Below are 15,451 nucleotides of genomic sequence, written 5' to 3' on the forward strand. Positions count from 1 at the left end.
CTATTCACTGTCCATCTGCACGACGTTCGCGGTGGTGGGGGTGCTCGCTGGATGAAAAATTGGTCGTGCACATCCAGCAACGTAATAATAATAATTATTGACGTACGTCAATACTATTCACGGTCGTTTTGCGTCGTGCATCGTGTATGACCTTGGCGGGACGTACGTCAAGATGGACCGTGAATAAGACGTTTTACGCATGGAATATAAGGGCTAAAAAAAAAAAACATCCGTCTTACGTAGTATATTATTATTAGTCTGTGGTCTTACGCTTTTTCGATCAGGCCACGTGTCCTGACGCGAGTTTAAGATTTTATACCCAACGCCGCTAAAGAAGTTTTCACTTCAAAATTATTTTTAAAAAATACTAACGGGGACCTAACAAAAAAATTGTGGGACCTTAAAGGACCTAACGGAGACCTATCGATTAAGGTCATTTTTGACCCAAAATTCCATTGGTGATTTAAATTTTGCGGTTAAAAAAAAACAATATTAGCTATTTTTCTCTTTTTAAATTAGGTAGATATTTATGTATTTAAATAAATAAATAAATAAGTAGATATATATACAGGGTGGCCGGTCAATTGACGTCACAAAAAAAAATTTAGGTCCGGTATGTTGTGGAGTATCCGAATCACCCCCATGTATGTTCCGCGATTTTTTATAGTTTCGGAGTTATGATTTTTTTTAGATCTTTTGAGGAATTTCGACTTGACCATCTTAAAAAAATTTCAAAAAAAAAGCATAGACTTTTTAGAGTTTATTTTATTTGCAACTGAGTTCCTATGAGTTGCACTTTTATGCATAAAATAATCAGCTTCGTAACTTTGATGAAAGTTATGAAACTGTTGGTCTAAAATTAAAAATTTTCGTTCCGTGAATTATGACTTAAATTTTCAACTTGAAATTAAAAATCTAAACAGGTGACCTTATGATTTCTTAGTTAGTCTTAAAACTGCGCCAGACTCTCAGCTTTCATAATAATAATAATAATAAAGTGGTACTTAATGGGGGGGAATTTGGCTAAAATCGGTCTTCAAAGACAGCAAGGTGGAAAATTCTTAAAATTAGCCAACTGATTAAAAAGAAATTTATCATTCCTACGGCTAATTTAATGATTAGAGAATGCTGAAAACCTATCGTGTTGGTTGGATAAGGAAAGTTTTAAGTAAGAAGTAGATCATAATGTAAAAATAATTTAATATTTTTTAAATTTACAATAGATTTTCAAAGTGGCCACCTCCAGCAGCAATACACATTCTACACCTTCGTAAGAAATTGTGTTTCAATCGTCTAAATGCTTCTCTGTTCTCCTTGACAACACGTTTGGCTTCTGTAATCTTCTGCCTCAGCTCTTGTTCACTCGAACATTCTCGGGCGTATGCTATTTCCTTGTAATAGCCCCAAATGAAAAAATCGGTGGGGTTGAGGTCAGGTGATCGTGGAGGCCAACTAATTGGTCCACTGCGTCCTATCCATCTGTTGGGGTATGCTTCATTTAAATAATTTCGGACTTGTGTTGCGTAGTGACACGGTGCGCCGTCATTTTGAAACACCATAGTGCGTCTAAGTTCGAGATTCACATCTTGCAGCAACAATGGAAGTTCATTTTCCAAGAAGTTTCTGTAGGTTGCTCCATCAAGTCTAGTCGGCAATTCAAACGGACCAATTAGTTCGCCATTGAGGACACCAGACCACAAGTTAACGCTAAAACGATGTTGAAACGTTGAAGCTCTCACAGCGTGTGGATTTTCCATCGCCCACGTGTGGTAATTATGAATATTGAATATTCCAGATCGCTCAAATCTTGATTCATCTGACCATAAAACTTTATTAAAAAATCCAGGATCATCTTGCTCTTTTCTTAACATGGTTTGGCAAAAATCATTGCGCAATTGGTGTTCTGTCGGCTGTAAAGCTTGGACTCGTCGCAAGTGGAACGCGTGGTATCCTTCATCGTGAAGTATGGCTTGGATAGAAGTCCTTGGGATGTCTAAAGCACGAGCTATAGCTCTCGTACTCGTAGACGGATTTTGCTGAACTGCTTCCAGCACCACTTCTGTGCGATCCAGGTCTGCTCTAAAGATTCCTTGACGATTGCCGCGTTGGCCAGGAATGCGGCCTGCCATCAAGGTGTTGTGTGTGTTAATAAAAACACGATGGTCGGGATATCGCAGAGGTTGTGGTCCACCACGGCGTTGAAGTTGTTCGCGATACAGATTCGCTGCTTCAACGCCGTTTCCTCGTGCAACTCCATAAAAATAATGTGAGCACAACTGAGGTCGGTAACTAACAAACTTGTTTTGCATTGGCTTTGGTCGGTTGCGCTCGGCCCCTCACGCCACCGAGAGTGAGAGAGATAGCAATACGGTCTCTTATCCTTTCAGCCCATTGTTATTGCAGGTAAAAGTTGCCGTTTCTTACCAAGGTGTACCGTGTACAATGTGTAATACTGCTGGAGGTGGCCACTTTAAAACCTATTGTAAATTTTAATAATATTAAATGATTTTTACATTAGGATCTACTTCTTACTTAAAACATTCCATAACCAACCAACACGATAGGTTTTCAGCATTCTCTAATCATTAAATTAGTCGTAGGAATGATAGTTTTTTTTAATCAGTTGGCTAATTTTAAGAATTTTAGACCTTGCTGTCTTTGAAGACCGATTTTAGCCAAATTCCCCCCATTAAGTACCACTTTTTTATTATTACTTATTATGAAAGCTGAGAGTCTGGCGCAGTTTTAAGACTAACTAAGAAATCATAAGGTCACCTGTTTAGATTTTTAATTTCAAGTTGAAAATTTAAGTCATAATTCACGGAACGTAAATTTTTAACTTTAGACCAACATTTTCATAACTTTCATCAAAGTTACGAAGCTGATTATTTTAGGCATAAAAGTGCAACTCATAGGAACTCAGTTGCAAAAAAAATAAACTCTAAAAAGTCTATGCTTTTTTTTTAGAATTTTTTTAAGATGATCAAGTCGAAATTCCTCAAAAAATCGAAAAAAAATCATAACTCCGAAACTATAAAAAATCGCGGAACATACATGGGGGTGATTCGGATACTCCACAACATACCGGACCTACATTTTTTTTTGTGACGTCAATTGACCGGCCACCCTGTATATTATATGGTATATATGCTTTTTTAGCGTTAGTGGAAGAAAATAATTACCATAATGTCCATTATTCCTAAGAGATGGGGTTATGAAAATGGTAGGTACCTATAAGTAGTATAGTAGGTACAAGTAGGTACATAGTAAGTAGACCGTACATTATAGTAAATTTTAATATCTAATATGTATTTAATTTGAATACGTTAATGTTTCATGCAATATTTTAACTTATTTAAGCTTTCATATTCTTTGTAGAACACAAACGAATTAATGTATTCTAGAGCTATTACATTATTTAGCCTGCACTGCACAAGGTGCATCATACAGGACAGCAATAGGATGAGATGAGAGGAACATAAATTGCGTTCGACGTTCGTGATTAGTCGGGATGCCTCGGCAACAGGTCGATTGCAATCTGAAAGCTGTCAAAATATTGGACCAATGGCGCAACATTTTTTAGCGAAGCGTACATTCACAAAACAAATCAGTTTATGCTTTCACTCGCGGTAAGATGCACGTCGGACGTTACCGGGATTTCCATATTTAAAAATTACGTGTTTTTATTTGAAACTGTATGCGTACTCGTACTCTATGTTTCATGGTTGACTAAAATGTGTTTCTATTGCTCACTCTAAGTTAGAATAGTTTTAAAGTTCGTAAGTTTTGGTGATGCAAGTGAAAATGAATGGTAAAAAGCATAGTGGAACGGGGACTTTCTCGTCCGACGGCATGAGAGCCGAAATTTTGAATCCGTTTGTACACAAATTGGAATTAGACAACACCTACGATAAAATAAGGGTAAGTGCATATAAATCTGTGAAATTATGTATCGACGAAACATTATTATTGTTTGCATAGGAACCATGTACATGTGCGCAGGCTCGGACGTAGAAAAGAAAATTATATAAAAACGATTCATGCATTATAATTCAATTTCTCGTGTAACAATATATAGCAGAATTTATTACGTTATAACACAACTAAATTACATACAAAAAATGGACCGGTATATCTGAAAAATGACTCGCACGCCGCGAGCTTGTTCGATTCAAATTTGTTTTACGTTTCATTCATGTTGAGCTAGATTTTCCAGACTAAAAAATCAATACTACCCTAATGTTAGGTCTCGTAAAAGGATATCGTAGCTCGGCAGTTACTTCATACAGGGGAATACGAATAAGGATACCTAATGATACCTAATTACCTAGGTATCTACCTATGTATTTTATTTTTCGCGACAATCGCATCTTCGTAACAATAACAAAAAATATAAATTTTAACTGTTTCTGCTATTGTTATATTTTTATTACAAACATAAGAGCATAGGCATAAGTCTAGTCTACGTTTATACGAGAGAGATTTTTAAAATGTGCCGGCTTTTTTTGGTGAGAGCGGAGTTTTCACTTTAAAAATGAAATTTAAGTTAGGAAAACAAGTTAGATATCTTGTTTGAACATATAGGTCATAAATGTGAAAGTTTGGTGGCATGTGTGTTTATTGGTCTCAAATTGTATCGATGTGAATATTTTGACAATTTCATTACTAATCACATAATTTCGCGACATTAATTAATAATCCCTATCTATTGATGCATTGGCTACCCTTTTACCTATTTTATTTAATTTATACTTTATATTAGGTAGTTCATTGTTTACAAAAAACTTATGTACGATTTTGAATTTCGAACGACGGCTAGGATTAGGTAGGTCCCGACGCTGACGAAAGGATTTTCCTTCTTTATTTTGGACCTAGGTACGCAGATTAAAAATTGTCCCAAGTTTTTCATCATAGACTAGGTATACATGGGTTCTATGATGGGACAAATCGTTGACAAATCCATCACTTGTAATAGCTGATGTAGTTACGTTCCGTCTTTGAGGATACAAAAAAAAAGAAAACACAAAGAAGTAAAGAACAAAGCGTTTCTAGGTATCATAAATTTATAACGGTAACATTGGATCGATCGAATTATACCGAGATGCAGTAACTCTAAAAATATACACTATGCTAATTGCTAATTCTCTGTACGCGGAAGGTTAACATGTGTTTGTAAATAATAATAAATACCTACTTACACCTGTTAAAAAAACTGAAAATAGGCACCTATATTTACATAAACACATGGAATTATTGTTTTGCCATTGATCTATCATATGTGTACAAAGTTTGAATGAAATCTGTACGTTTAAAGTTTAAAATCGAGGGTCAAAATAGAGTCTAAAGGAGTTTACATACCTACAAGCATTAAAGTGAAGCTATTATAAGCATGTTAAAAAAGAAAGGATTGGTATTTGTAATTATGTGTAAGAGATATATATTCTTAACAATGCGTGGCCTAAATATTATAATGACTAGCTAACGACTTCATGCGCATACGCATATGTACAATGTAATTTTATTTTGGCAGAAGTAGGTAATTACTTTTTTTTATAAAAAGTACGTAGCTGGCACGTCCTATCTAATACGTGTCGCTGAAATTTTTGTTGTAATTTAGCCAACTCTTTTGGAATCTATTTATATAAAACTCAAAGGTGACTGATATAGTGATCTATCAACGCACAGCCCAAACCACTGGACGTATCGGGCTGAAATTTGGCATGCAGGTAGATGTCATAACGTAGGCGTCCCCTAAAAAAGGATTTCCCAAAATTCTTGCGGGAACGGGGAATAACGGGGATGCACGTACAAAGTCGTGGGCGGAAGCTAGTTGGAAATAATCCGCATCAAAGCTAAAATACCGATAAAATAAATACATGCATCGATTTTAACTTTCATCGTCATAGTAGGCAAAGAATAAATAATATTTTTACACCTTTTTAAATATTATTTGATATGGCTTTTCTATGAAGAATATTTCTTGCGCTATCGTTATGTCTATAGAAATCTACAAGGATGTAATAATTACCTATAATATAGTAGATATTGGGTAAGGCAAGGCAAATGTCCATGTTTTGAGAGAGATGAAAATGCAATATTCAATTATATCATTTTCGCAAGTAAATTTTCTAAAAAGCTTTCTCAGTTCTAAGCATTTGAGCAACATGTTTACCTACTACCTAATTAGTAATTATACTTTATTGCGCTCAGTGCTATAAAAAAATACAACATAGATAAATTGTACTAAAAATAGTACATAATAAGTCATATCACTAGGGAGTGATCTCTTATCAGGCAAGCAAATTGATCTCAAACATACCTAGATATTAAAAAGGACGTGAACAACCGACGTCAAACTTGCACTTGCAACATTTACAAATACAGACAAAAATGCTCATAAAATAAAAACTACTGGGCCTATCCGAATAAAATTTTTATGGGACCAATTCGACACCATCCCGCATCGAACAAAAAAAGAATCACGTAAATCGGTTCAGAAACCTCGGAGTAATCGGTGTACTGACATAAAAAAAATACCAGCCGAATTGATAACCTTCTCCTTTTTTTTAAGTCGGTTAAAAACAAACCAATACAATAATTTAATACAATGCAAAATATACAAAATTGCCATTATTGCCATATGCAAGCCAGTCTACAATAGAAACTCTATTAAAAAATTGCTCTTTTGCCCTATTTGCACCTGGACCAGTAAATAAAGGTAGTACATTGTTTACTCATATTACTTACGCCATTTGTTCTTACACAGTTAGCTTCGCTTTAAGTAGGTGTAGTGGTACTTGTGATACATTCCGTGTGGGTAAAAAGCTTCGAAAGCTTTCATTTTCAAGCTTCAATACCTGAGCTAGGTCTTTCTTCAGGTCTTGTAGCTTTTTCGAGAGGCTATGGAAGAGAAACGGTTAATACCTACAATCTACGTGTACTTTTTTATCCATACTAACTATAATAAATATTATAAATGCGAAAGTATCTCTCTCTGTAAAGTCTGTAAAGTCTGTCTGTCTGTTACTCAATCACGCCTAAACTACTGAACCAATTTGCATGAAATTTGGTATGGAGATATTTTGATACCCGAGAAAGGACATAGGCTACCTTTTATTGCGAAATATGTACCACGGGCGAAGCCGGGGCGGACCACTAGTTGTTAATAAAAAAGTTTCACAGAAAGTGCAGTTTTCTCAAAAAGTAGGTAGATGATGCCACGATGAAAGTAGACTAGATGGCATAAAATTAACTGCGTTAAAAACAACCGACTTCAAAAACGGAAAAGTAAAAAATAAAAAAGATTTGATATTATTAATTACTACATATTATTTAGATGTGCTATTTATTAAATAGGTTTGATGTCGGTGCACGGGCTTAATACTAAGTGCTTAGTGTTTGGCACCGACTTCAAACCTATTTAATAAGTAGCACATCTAAATAATATGTAGTAATTAATAATATCAAATCTTTTTTATTTTTTACTTTTCCGTTTTTGAAGTCGGTTGTTTTTAACGCAGTTAATTTTATTTAATACTTTTTAGTGTAATTTTCAACACGAATCAAACGAGCCCAAACTCGATAAAGTTGAGTCAATATATTACTGAGTTCCTATGGCCACCTTCCGATTCCATCATCAAATCAGCTCTATGTCATGATAATGTTTCATCGCTATCCAATTTACACACTTATACAAAATTTCAGCTCAATCGGTTACCGGGAAGTGAATCAAAGTTACTTGCTACATTCCAATTAAGTCATCGAGTACAGACAAAAATGCTCATAAAATAAAAACTACTGGGCCTAGCCGAATAAAATTTTTATGGGACCAATTCGACACCATCCTGCATCGAACAAAAAAAGAATCACGTAAATCGGTTCAGAAACCTCGGAGTAATCGGTGTACATACATAAAAAATTGATAACCTCCTCCTTTTTTTTGAAGTCGGTTAAAAATGTATGCTCACAATATGTCTAGGTCATAACTCATCTACATATCGAAAGATGCAAAATCAAGTCATTATATTTATTTTGTGTGAAAGAGGAAGAGACATATGTATAAAATTATTGCATAAAAACCTTATGCGTATGATTTTGTATTCTTATATCAACAAATCAAAATTGATTTCACTATAAAAACTCAAAGAAGGATGCAATATACTTTAAAATTTTGGCAATTATTGCACATAATTTGCAGTTTATTTTGATGTACTCATACTGTTATCATTTCCGGACAAAAAGTAATGAAGTTTGTGGTTAAATTTACACAAAAACGTCATATGAAGACGTATTTTGTTTGTTCGTCCGTTTTTATAAAAGTTCAACGATCGCTTTGTTTGCTTGATTTATCAGACCATATATTATTTCTCATTATTTGATCTATAGACTCGACATAAGTAAAGTTAAACGAACTTAAGATTAGTTCATGGTATTCTACAATTTTCGTTCGTTTAATATATTTTAAACTGCGATACTGTTAAATAACCTTTTAGTTAATTTTATTTAAAGGTATATTCATTATTTTTGCAGGAACACCATTAAATTTTCATACAATGAGACTAAATAAACGGGTTTTTTTTAAAATGAATATTTAAATAAAAGACCAAACAATTTTTATATATCATATTTTATTAGTTTTAGCCTTTATTGCCCAACTTTTATGTGTAGTTTACATATTTGAATAAGTTCTAACTTTGTCGTAATTGTAGAATTGGTGTATTGGAAGCGTTAGCTAATATTAAATATTCTGTGGTATTGGCTAAATGAATAGTACTAAAAAATGTAAAGGAATTGACTCAGCCAGCTCTTTTCGTCTGCGATCAGAAATTGCTCTAATTTTCAGAACAGTCGAACCAAATTTACTGGTCCGTGGTTGTTATTATTAATATAATACATCTAGGAGGCTATCCTGCTTCGCTTCGGCTCACTAAATAACATATTACCTACGTTAAAAATATAGCTTAAAATTTATGCATTTCTTATAATTAGTGTGAAATTGAATTACAATTTGCCACGCCTTATAACGGTATTGTAACTTTTGAGATTTCGTTTGTAAAAAATAACAAAAGTGGTTTCAAGTTAGTAGTTATCGGATGCATGTTAATCATTCATAGAGATAAGAAAGATTTGAACTCTCGATAAACAACTAACGTTCTGACGCGGGTTCTCTTGCCCGCACCTCATTCCGCTACTGTTATTCCTATACTTTGTATATTATATGTATATCCCATTTGACTGTCTTTAAAATATTTTGTGTTAAGAACCAATCTTTTAAGGTTCTATCTAATTTCTCCTTATACAAGCTGTGCTATGTGGTTTTGCCCGAAGTGCTCCGCTCCTATTGGTCTTATCGTGATGATCATTGATCACTTATAATATTAAGTAGTATAGATTAGAAAACGTAAACTAATATGGTTTGTGTATACTTATAATCAAGGATATCATACTGCATACAACATTAACAGTAATCACACGTAAATGCATGGACAATACGTTAATACGAAAATCGGCAAGGCAAATCCCAAAGTGCCAATCCAAAACAACTTTCCCTCGATGGCAATGGAACAATTTCGCATGGAAAGCCTACCGTCATACCGTGACGCAGGTCATCGTTGTACATTGTTAGAATTGTTCAGTTTATTGCATTTTCAACGGATTTATATAGTTTTTGAAGTAAAACTTCTTTATCGGGGTTGGAAAAAAATTTAGTGTAACATTTTTTCGTTACGCGTGACATTTTTCCGTTACGCGCCATCTTTTTCTTATTCCTTCCACGCACTTTCTGTAAAGTTGCACATAGTAAATTATTTTTTGAAAAATAAGGTCATGAAGAAGTTTCACTTCTTACGTGTGTACACTAGTACACGCACACATTTTTTTTCCTACTGTAACTTGGAAGTATAAATAAATGAGTTATTTATGATCATGCTCTGCTCTACGTCAAATGTGGTCATTGACTTAGTTAAACTTAGGATGAATAAAACCTGGTTTAAATCCGTTAAAAAGCTCTAATTATAATTGGGCCTGTACATTGCGTTATTTGTTTGATTCCTACAACTATTTACGATACACATTCCTTAGAATATTCACTTATTTGAAGAAGTTAAAACTTTCTAAACAAACTCCATTCGAGGTGCAAATCAAAATACCTGTTAGAAGTACCAACTAGTTTCATTCATAATAATACCGTCAGGTGTAAAAGCAATTCGTTTAATGTGATTGAAATCATCGCAATTGGTGTCAAGTCTGTATTCCAAATATATAAATTTGCAAATGAGGTTTATAAGATGAATATACATTATTTAATTGTGTATTTTAGTATTTACATAGAACCTTTGTTTATGGTAGGTACTATTCCGTACGATTACGGACAAACGGCATGGAAATTTCAAAATCGATTTAGGGCTGATTTTTCATCCCTTGGTTAAAACTTATCCGTCCAATAAATTATTACACGATAATATTAAAATGTTACCTGTAAAATGTCAAATGTAGGTAATTAGAATACATTTTTGAAATGGTAGTGTAATACGTTATTCAACGATTAATTTTAACCAAGGATTGAAAAATCAGCCCTTAGTTATTATACATTAATATTATACGTCGTTTACGTAAACGAAAAGTTTTTATTAATTAATTGGCTATTTCATTCCTGCAGCGACTAACTAACTAACTTTTAGCAATCCAATTATTTATTGCATAATCCAATTTAAACGGAAAAATGATCTAAAAAATTGTAGTTCAGATTTGTGAACTTTTGACAAAATTAAAAATATTTTTCCTCCAAATATTAAAATGCATGATGAATTATAGCGTGGAACCTCATGCCTGTATCCCTGCCTTGGCATAATAATATATGGGCTGATGAAGATCATGGTGATTATCATTCCATAATAATATACAGACTGCAATTTAAAAAAGTAGCATTGTTCTGTATTCTGGTAGTTTTCCTTTATTCAAAATTTTGTTGTATAATGTACCTATACGTGTTCCTACTCCGCTTTCTATCATTAAAAATTCATTGATCGATCCTTGGTACTTCGATAGAATTTTCCAGAACCTATTGAGGTCTGAGGAAGAGAACAGTGCAAGTAATAACATTGTATAACGTACTCCATCGGTTAGAAACACGCTACTTTCTTTAGTTGCGTAATAGTTGGATATCACGGTTTTGTTCGCAATGTTGGTATACATGCTTGTATGATTTGGGCTATGTTGGTATAGGAATGTGTTAAATTAATAAAGGTGGTTAATAAAACGCATTTCTATACGAAGCTGTTTTTTTATAGGTTGTTTTATAGGTTTATAGGTCTTGTGGTAGAGATGTGTTTTATGTCCATTATATAATAAAATACTGTATTATAACTATATACAATATACATACATAGTATCTATTATACTTCAAAAAATATGATTTCACGAATCCAAATATTGTTCGTTACACAATTGTTTACAAAAACAGTCTGAGTAAGGATCAAGCATGATTATGAATACTTAATCTGTTATTATTATAGTATACCGCAATTGCAATAACTTCGCTACTTGAATTAAATATAGAATTATTTTTAAGATAAACATTTATCGAAAACAGGAGCATTTTATCAATAGAAAGGCAATTGAATCTTATCAAGAAACTTCATGTTTCTGACAAAGATTTCAATGAAGAGAAAACGAAAGGTTCTTTATCCTATATTCTATTGATTAGATAAAAGTGATGTTATATAGAATAGGTATAAACTAACCATACAAAATAACGATGTTTAAATATATTTTTTTACGAATTGTATATGTTTTGATGAAACTCAGGCAAATGACCGTTGTATCCATCTCAATGAGTTTTACTTTAACCCAAGCTAAACTTAGCACACTTCATGAAGTGATGAAGTATACTTATGGACATAATTACAGGAACATAATGTTTTATAAGTAGGTACTTACTTTATATCTACCTACTATCTGTTACTTTTTTGTACCGTTCCTCTAAATATGTCCATGACTCTATTAGTTCAAGTTCTAAATCATAAAACAAGCAAAAAACATGCAAAGAAAATTCCAGAAAAATGTACAATAATAATAATTAATTAAAACTCATATTTATTCAAATTGTTAAGCATGCGTGAATTATTATGCAATATTTGTTGTAAATCTTTTATAATGTGGGTTATGTAAGTGTTTTGGTTGTAAATAAGGAAATAACTCAACATAAAACAGCATTATATAGCATTTGTAGGTTATGCGAATTTTCTTACATTTTCTCCTTATCTTAAAACACTACATTTTCGTTTTAAATTCTGGTTTTACCAATTTAACTGTATAGACATAATAATCTTGCATCAAATGCTTAGAATTTTCATAATTAAACAATACATAGCCACGTAATTTTGAAAGTCAGAGTAGCCCAGCCAATCTTATAAAAAATCGAGACAATCACCAACCATCGATCATTATTGGCTATTGCCATATGTTGGCAACATACTGCTAATCAAAAGCAAATTACTCGGAAATAAATAAAAATCTAACTACGACATGTAAATTACTTTTCAATCAAGTGACTGTATCTATGAATGTGGGTTATGCATAAATTAATAAACTTAAGATATAGAAAAACTGTTAAAACACATGATTTTTTTATTTCTAGATAGTGTATAATATAAATTTATCCCGTTATAACAACATAAGGTATAAAATTGCGATTATTTGTGATGTGGCGCGTGTTTATAAGTAAAATTTAAGGGAACAGTTGTTTTTATTTTTATTTTATACACACAGAAAAAATAACCTTGTTTAATAAATATTATTTAACACGTATTTACTAACAAAACATCGTATAATTATTAGTTACGGACTACAACAACAACAACTTTACAACTAGTTTTTCTGTAATTATTTGTATATTAAGCTCACTATTAATATTGTATGAAATTATTCATTTGCACATTTCGATTTAGTATGTAGATAATAATATCATCAAGATACATATATACTTACCGCAAAGAAAATATTACAACTCCTTTTCATCGCAAGCGCAAATATAAACAATACAGTTGCTAAGCAACAACATTACAAATGTATACGCGCCTCGTAATTCAATAATTGTTTCTAATTTGTGACCTCCACGCCGCGGTCAAGACCGGATTTCAAACTTCAGAAGGCCAGTCTACACGCAATAGCGAAATGGCTACGGACGCATGTGCCAAAGAGTATTTTTAAATTATTTGACCGAAGTACAGTTGTAACTGAGAGCATGTGGGTTTTAGTAAAACTAGATTACATCATTTGTTATTGAGATAAATATAAAGATCATACGATCCTATGTATCTTGTTTTATAAGAACATGTCAGGTAACGTCAGTAAATATGGTTGGTCGGATGAATTGCGTGTAAACGCAATTATAGTGGTCGAGAAATTTTTGAAGGATAGAAAAAATCAATCTTAATAGATCAATTCGATAAAGCATTTGCAAAATTAAAATGCAAAAATGGTTGCTGGTTGAAATGCAGCTAAGATATTTTATGGATGACCTCCCAAAACCTGCCTCTCTAATCTAGATTCTAGATTAATTTCGTCTGAGACACATTATATTCTGATTTAAACTACTTTTTATATGGGTGCTTATTTGATCAATTAAAAAACGCCAGTTGGTCTAAAATAAGAAAACTGCATATTTTACGTAAACATGTCTATGAGCACCAGACAATACAAAGCACAATGAATTCAAATTCTTCAAAGATCGCTGATAAGCGATAAGGTTGCCTTATTTGCAATGATTATTTTGAATAATTTTTGGAATAATTTTTAATTTGGTGTGGTACATAAAATTGAGTAATTCCGGATGACAGGGTAAATGCAATAATGTTAAATTCATAAATTATGTAACAAGTGATTGATGAAACGAATATGAATGCTATTATTATCAAACCCGGGTATTTTCATGCGATACCTTCACGATGCTCTCTCAATTACCCGACGGATGCCCTTATAAATGCCCTATATAAATAAAAATGTTCATAATATTAAAGTAGGATATAGATATATCACTATTATATCCCTATCCATATTCATGGTCACTAATGACTCTGTCATTTCAATTAACTCTAATGAGTTTGAGTTTGAGTTTGAGTTTAATATATTTATTTCCAGACGGCGATCTTCACGGTGATCCTCTTGCCATTCCGAGTGATTGTGATATGCTACCTGATCGTGACAGCATGGTTCCTTGCGTGTATCGGCTTGTACGGTCTGAGCGAGGAGGACCTGAGGAGCAAACCTATGACTGGATGGAGAAGGTATACTTGTTTTTAATGATAGAGGTTATATCGTGTTATGTACTGTTAAGTGTGAAGATTTATGGGAATACGTGTATCCAATTCAAATGATAATATATTAAGACTGTCTTTTAATCTAACTACCAATGTACTAGTATTTAGGGATGGTGGTGACCACTTAAGATCAGGTAGTTTAATAGCCCCTTTGCTTGCTCTTTCATAAGCATAAATAAGAAATTATCTAGTCTCATACAAATGAAATAAGTTTGTGAAGGGTATTTGATAATTGGTCCTTCGAGGATTTTCATAACAGAATTGTTGCTATTGCGTTATTATAAAGATGCAATGCATAAAATTGTTAAATATATTTTGCATCATTAATATTTGCATAATGCTTCTTTATGGAATTAATGTAGGCTTAATTTTTATATTTTAGGTCAAGTTAATTACCTGGCGTAAGTTTTAAGTATGACTCATAAAATTGAGCTATAAAAAAATTGACAGTTTGAATGACTCATTATCTTCTATAATACCATTACGAAGAAGGCTAATCTAGAGATTATGATATCAAAAATGATTTTACAGCAATATCGACAAATGATGGACCTATCTCTATATTTTTCTATTTAACACTAGCTTCCGCCCGCGACTCCGTCCGCGCGGAAAAATTAAGTTTTTTTTTCTACGTATTTTTCCGGGATAAAAAGTATCCTATTTTATGCCCAAGATAATAAGGAATAATTATACCAAGTTTCATCGAAATCGAACCGTTAGTCTTCACGTGATGCCTGAACATACAGACAGACAGACAGACAGACAGACAGACAGACAAAAATTTTTTTAATCACATATTTGGGCTTGGTATCGATCCAGTAACACCCCCTGCTATTTATTTTTTCAATATTTTCAATGTACAGAATTGACCCTTCTACAGATTTATTATATGTATAGATAACTAGTATATAAACATAACATCCTTAACATTAATTTCTAGAACAAACGAAAATTTAACAGTATTTTAGAGGCTCTTCCTTATTTACGGAAAATATCTGCAAATATTAAGGAATTATTCAAGGTTTGGTACGATTTTTTAAAAGGTTACTTCCGTCTTACATTTTTCTGTAGATTAATCTAGAGTTTTTAAAGAACTAGTTTATGCGACATTGCATTCGAGATTTGCATTATTT

At 32.8% G+C, this 15,451-nt stretch overlaps 1 protein-coding gene across 2 annotated transcripts in view; it reads left to right on the forward strand.

The window, feature by feature from the left end:
• The first annotated feature begins 3,598 nt into the window (after positions 1–3,598).
• The window catches only part of LOC123694416 (lysophosphatidylcholine acyltransferase), a 46,332-nt gene continuing 34,479 nt past the window's right edge, over positions 3,599–15,451 (forward strand). Inside the window, exons 1-2 of one of the 2 annotated variants that reach the window (XM_045639848.1) lie at positions 3,599–3,921; positions 14,140–14,285. In XM_045639848.1, coding sequence (XP_045495804.1) covers positions 3,793–3,921; positions 14,140–14,285 — 275 coding nt within the window. In that variant the 5' untranslated portion in view covers positions 3,599–3,792. The remainder of the gene's footprint in view (positions 3,922–14,139; positions 14,286–15,451) is intronic. The other variant, XM_045639849.1, reaches the window with a different exon arrangement.

Source organism: Colias croceus, chromosome 9, assembly GCF_905220415.1.
Source record: "Colias croceus chromosome 9, ilColCroc2.1".
Taxonomy (NCBI): Eukaryota; Metazoa; Arthropoda; class Insecta; order Lepidoptera; family Pieridae; genus Colias; species Colias croceus.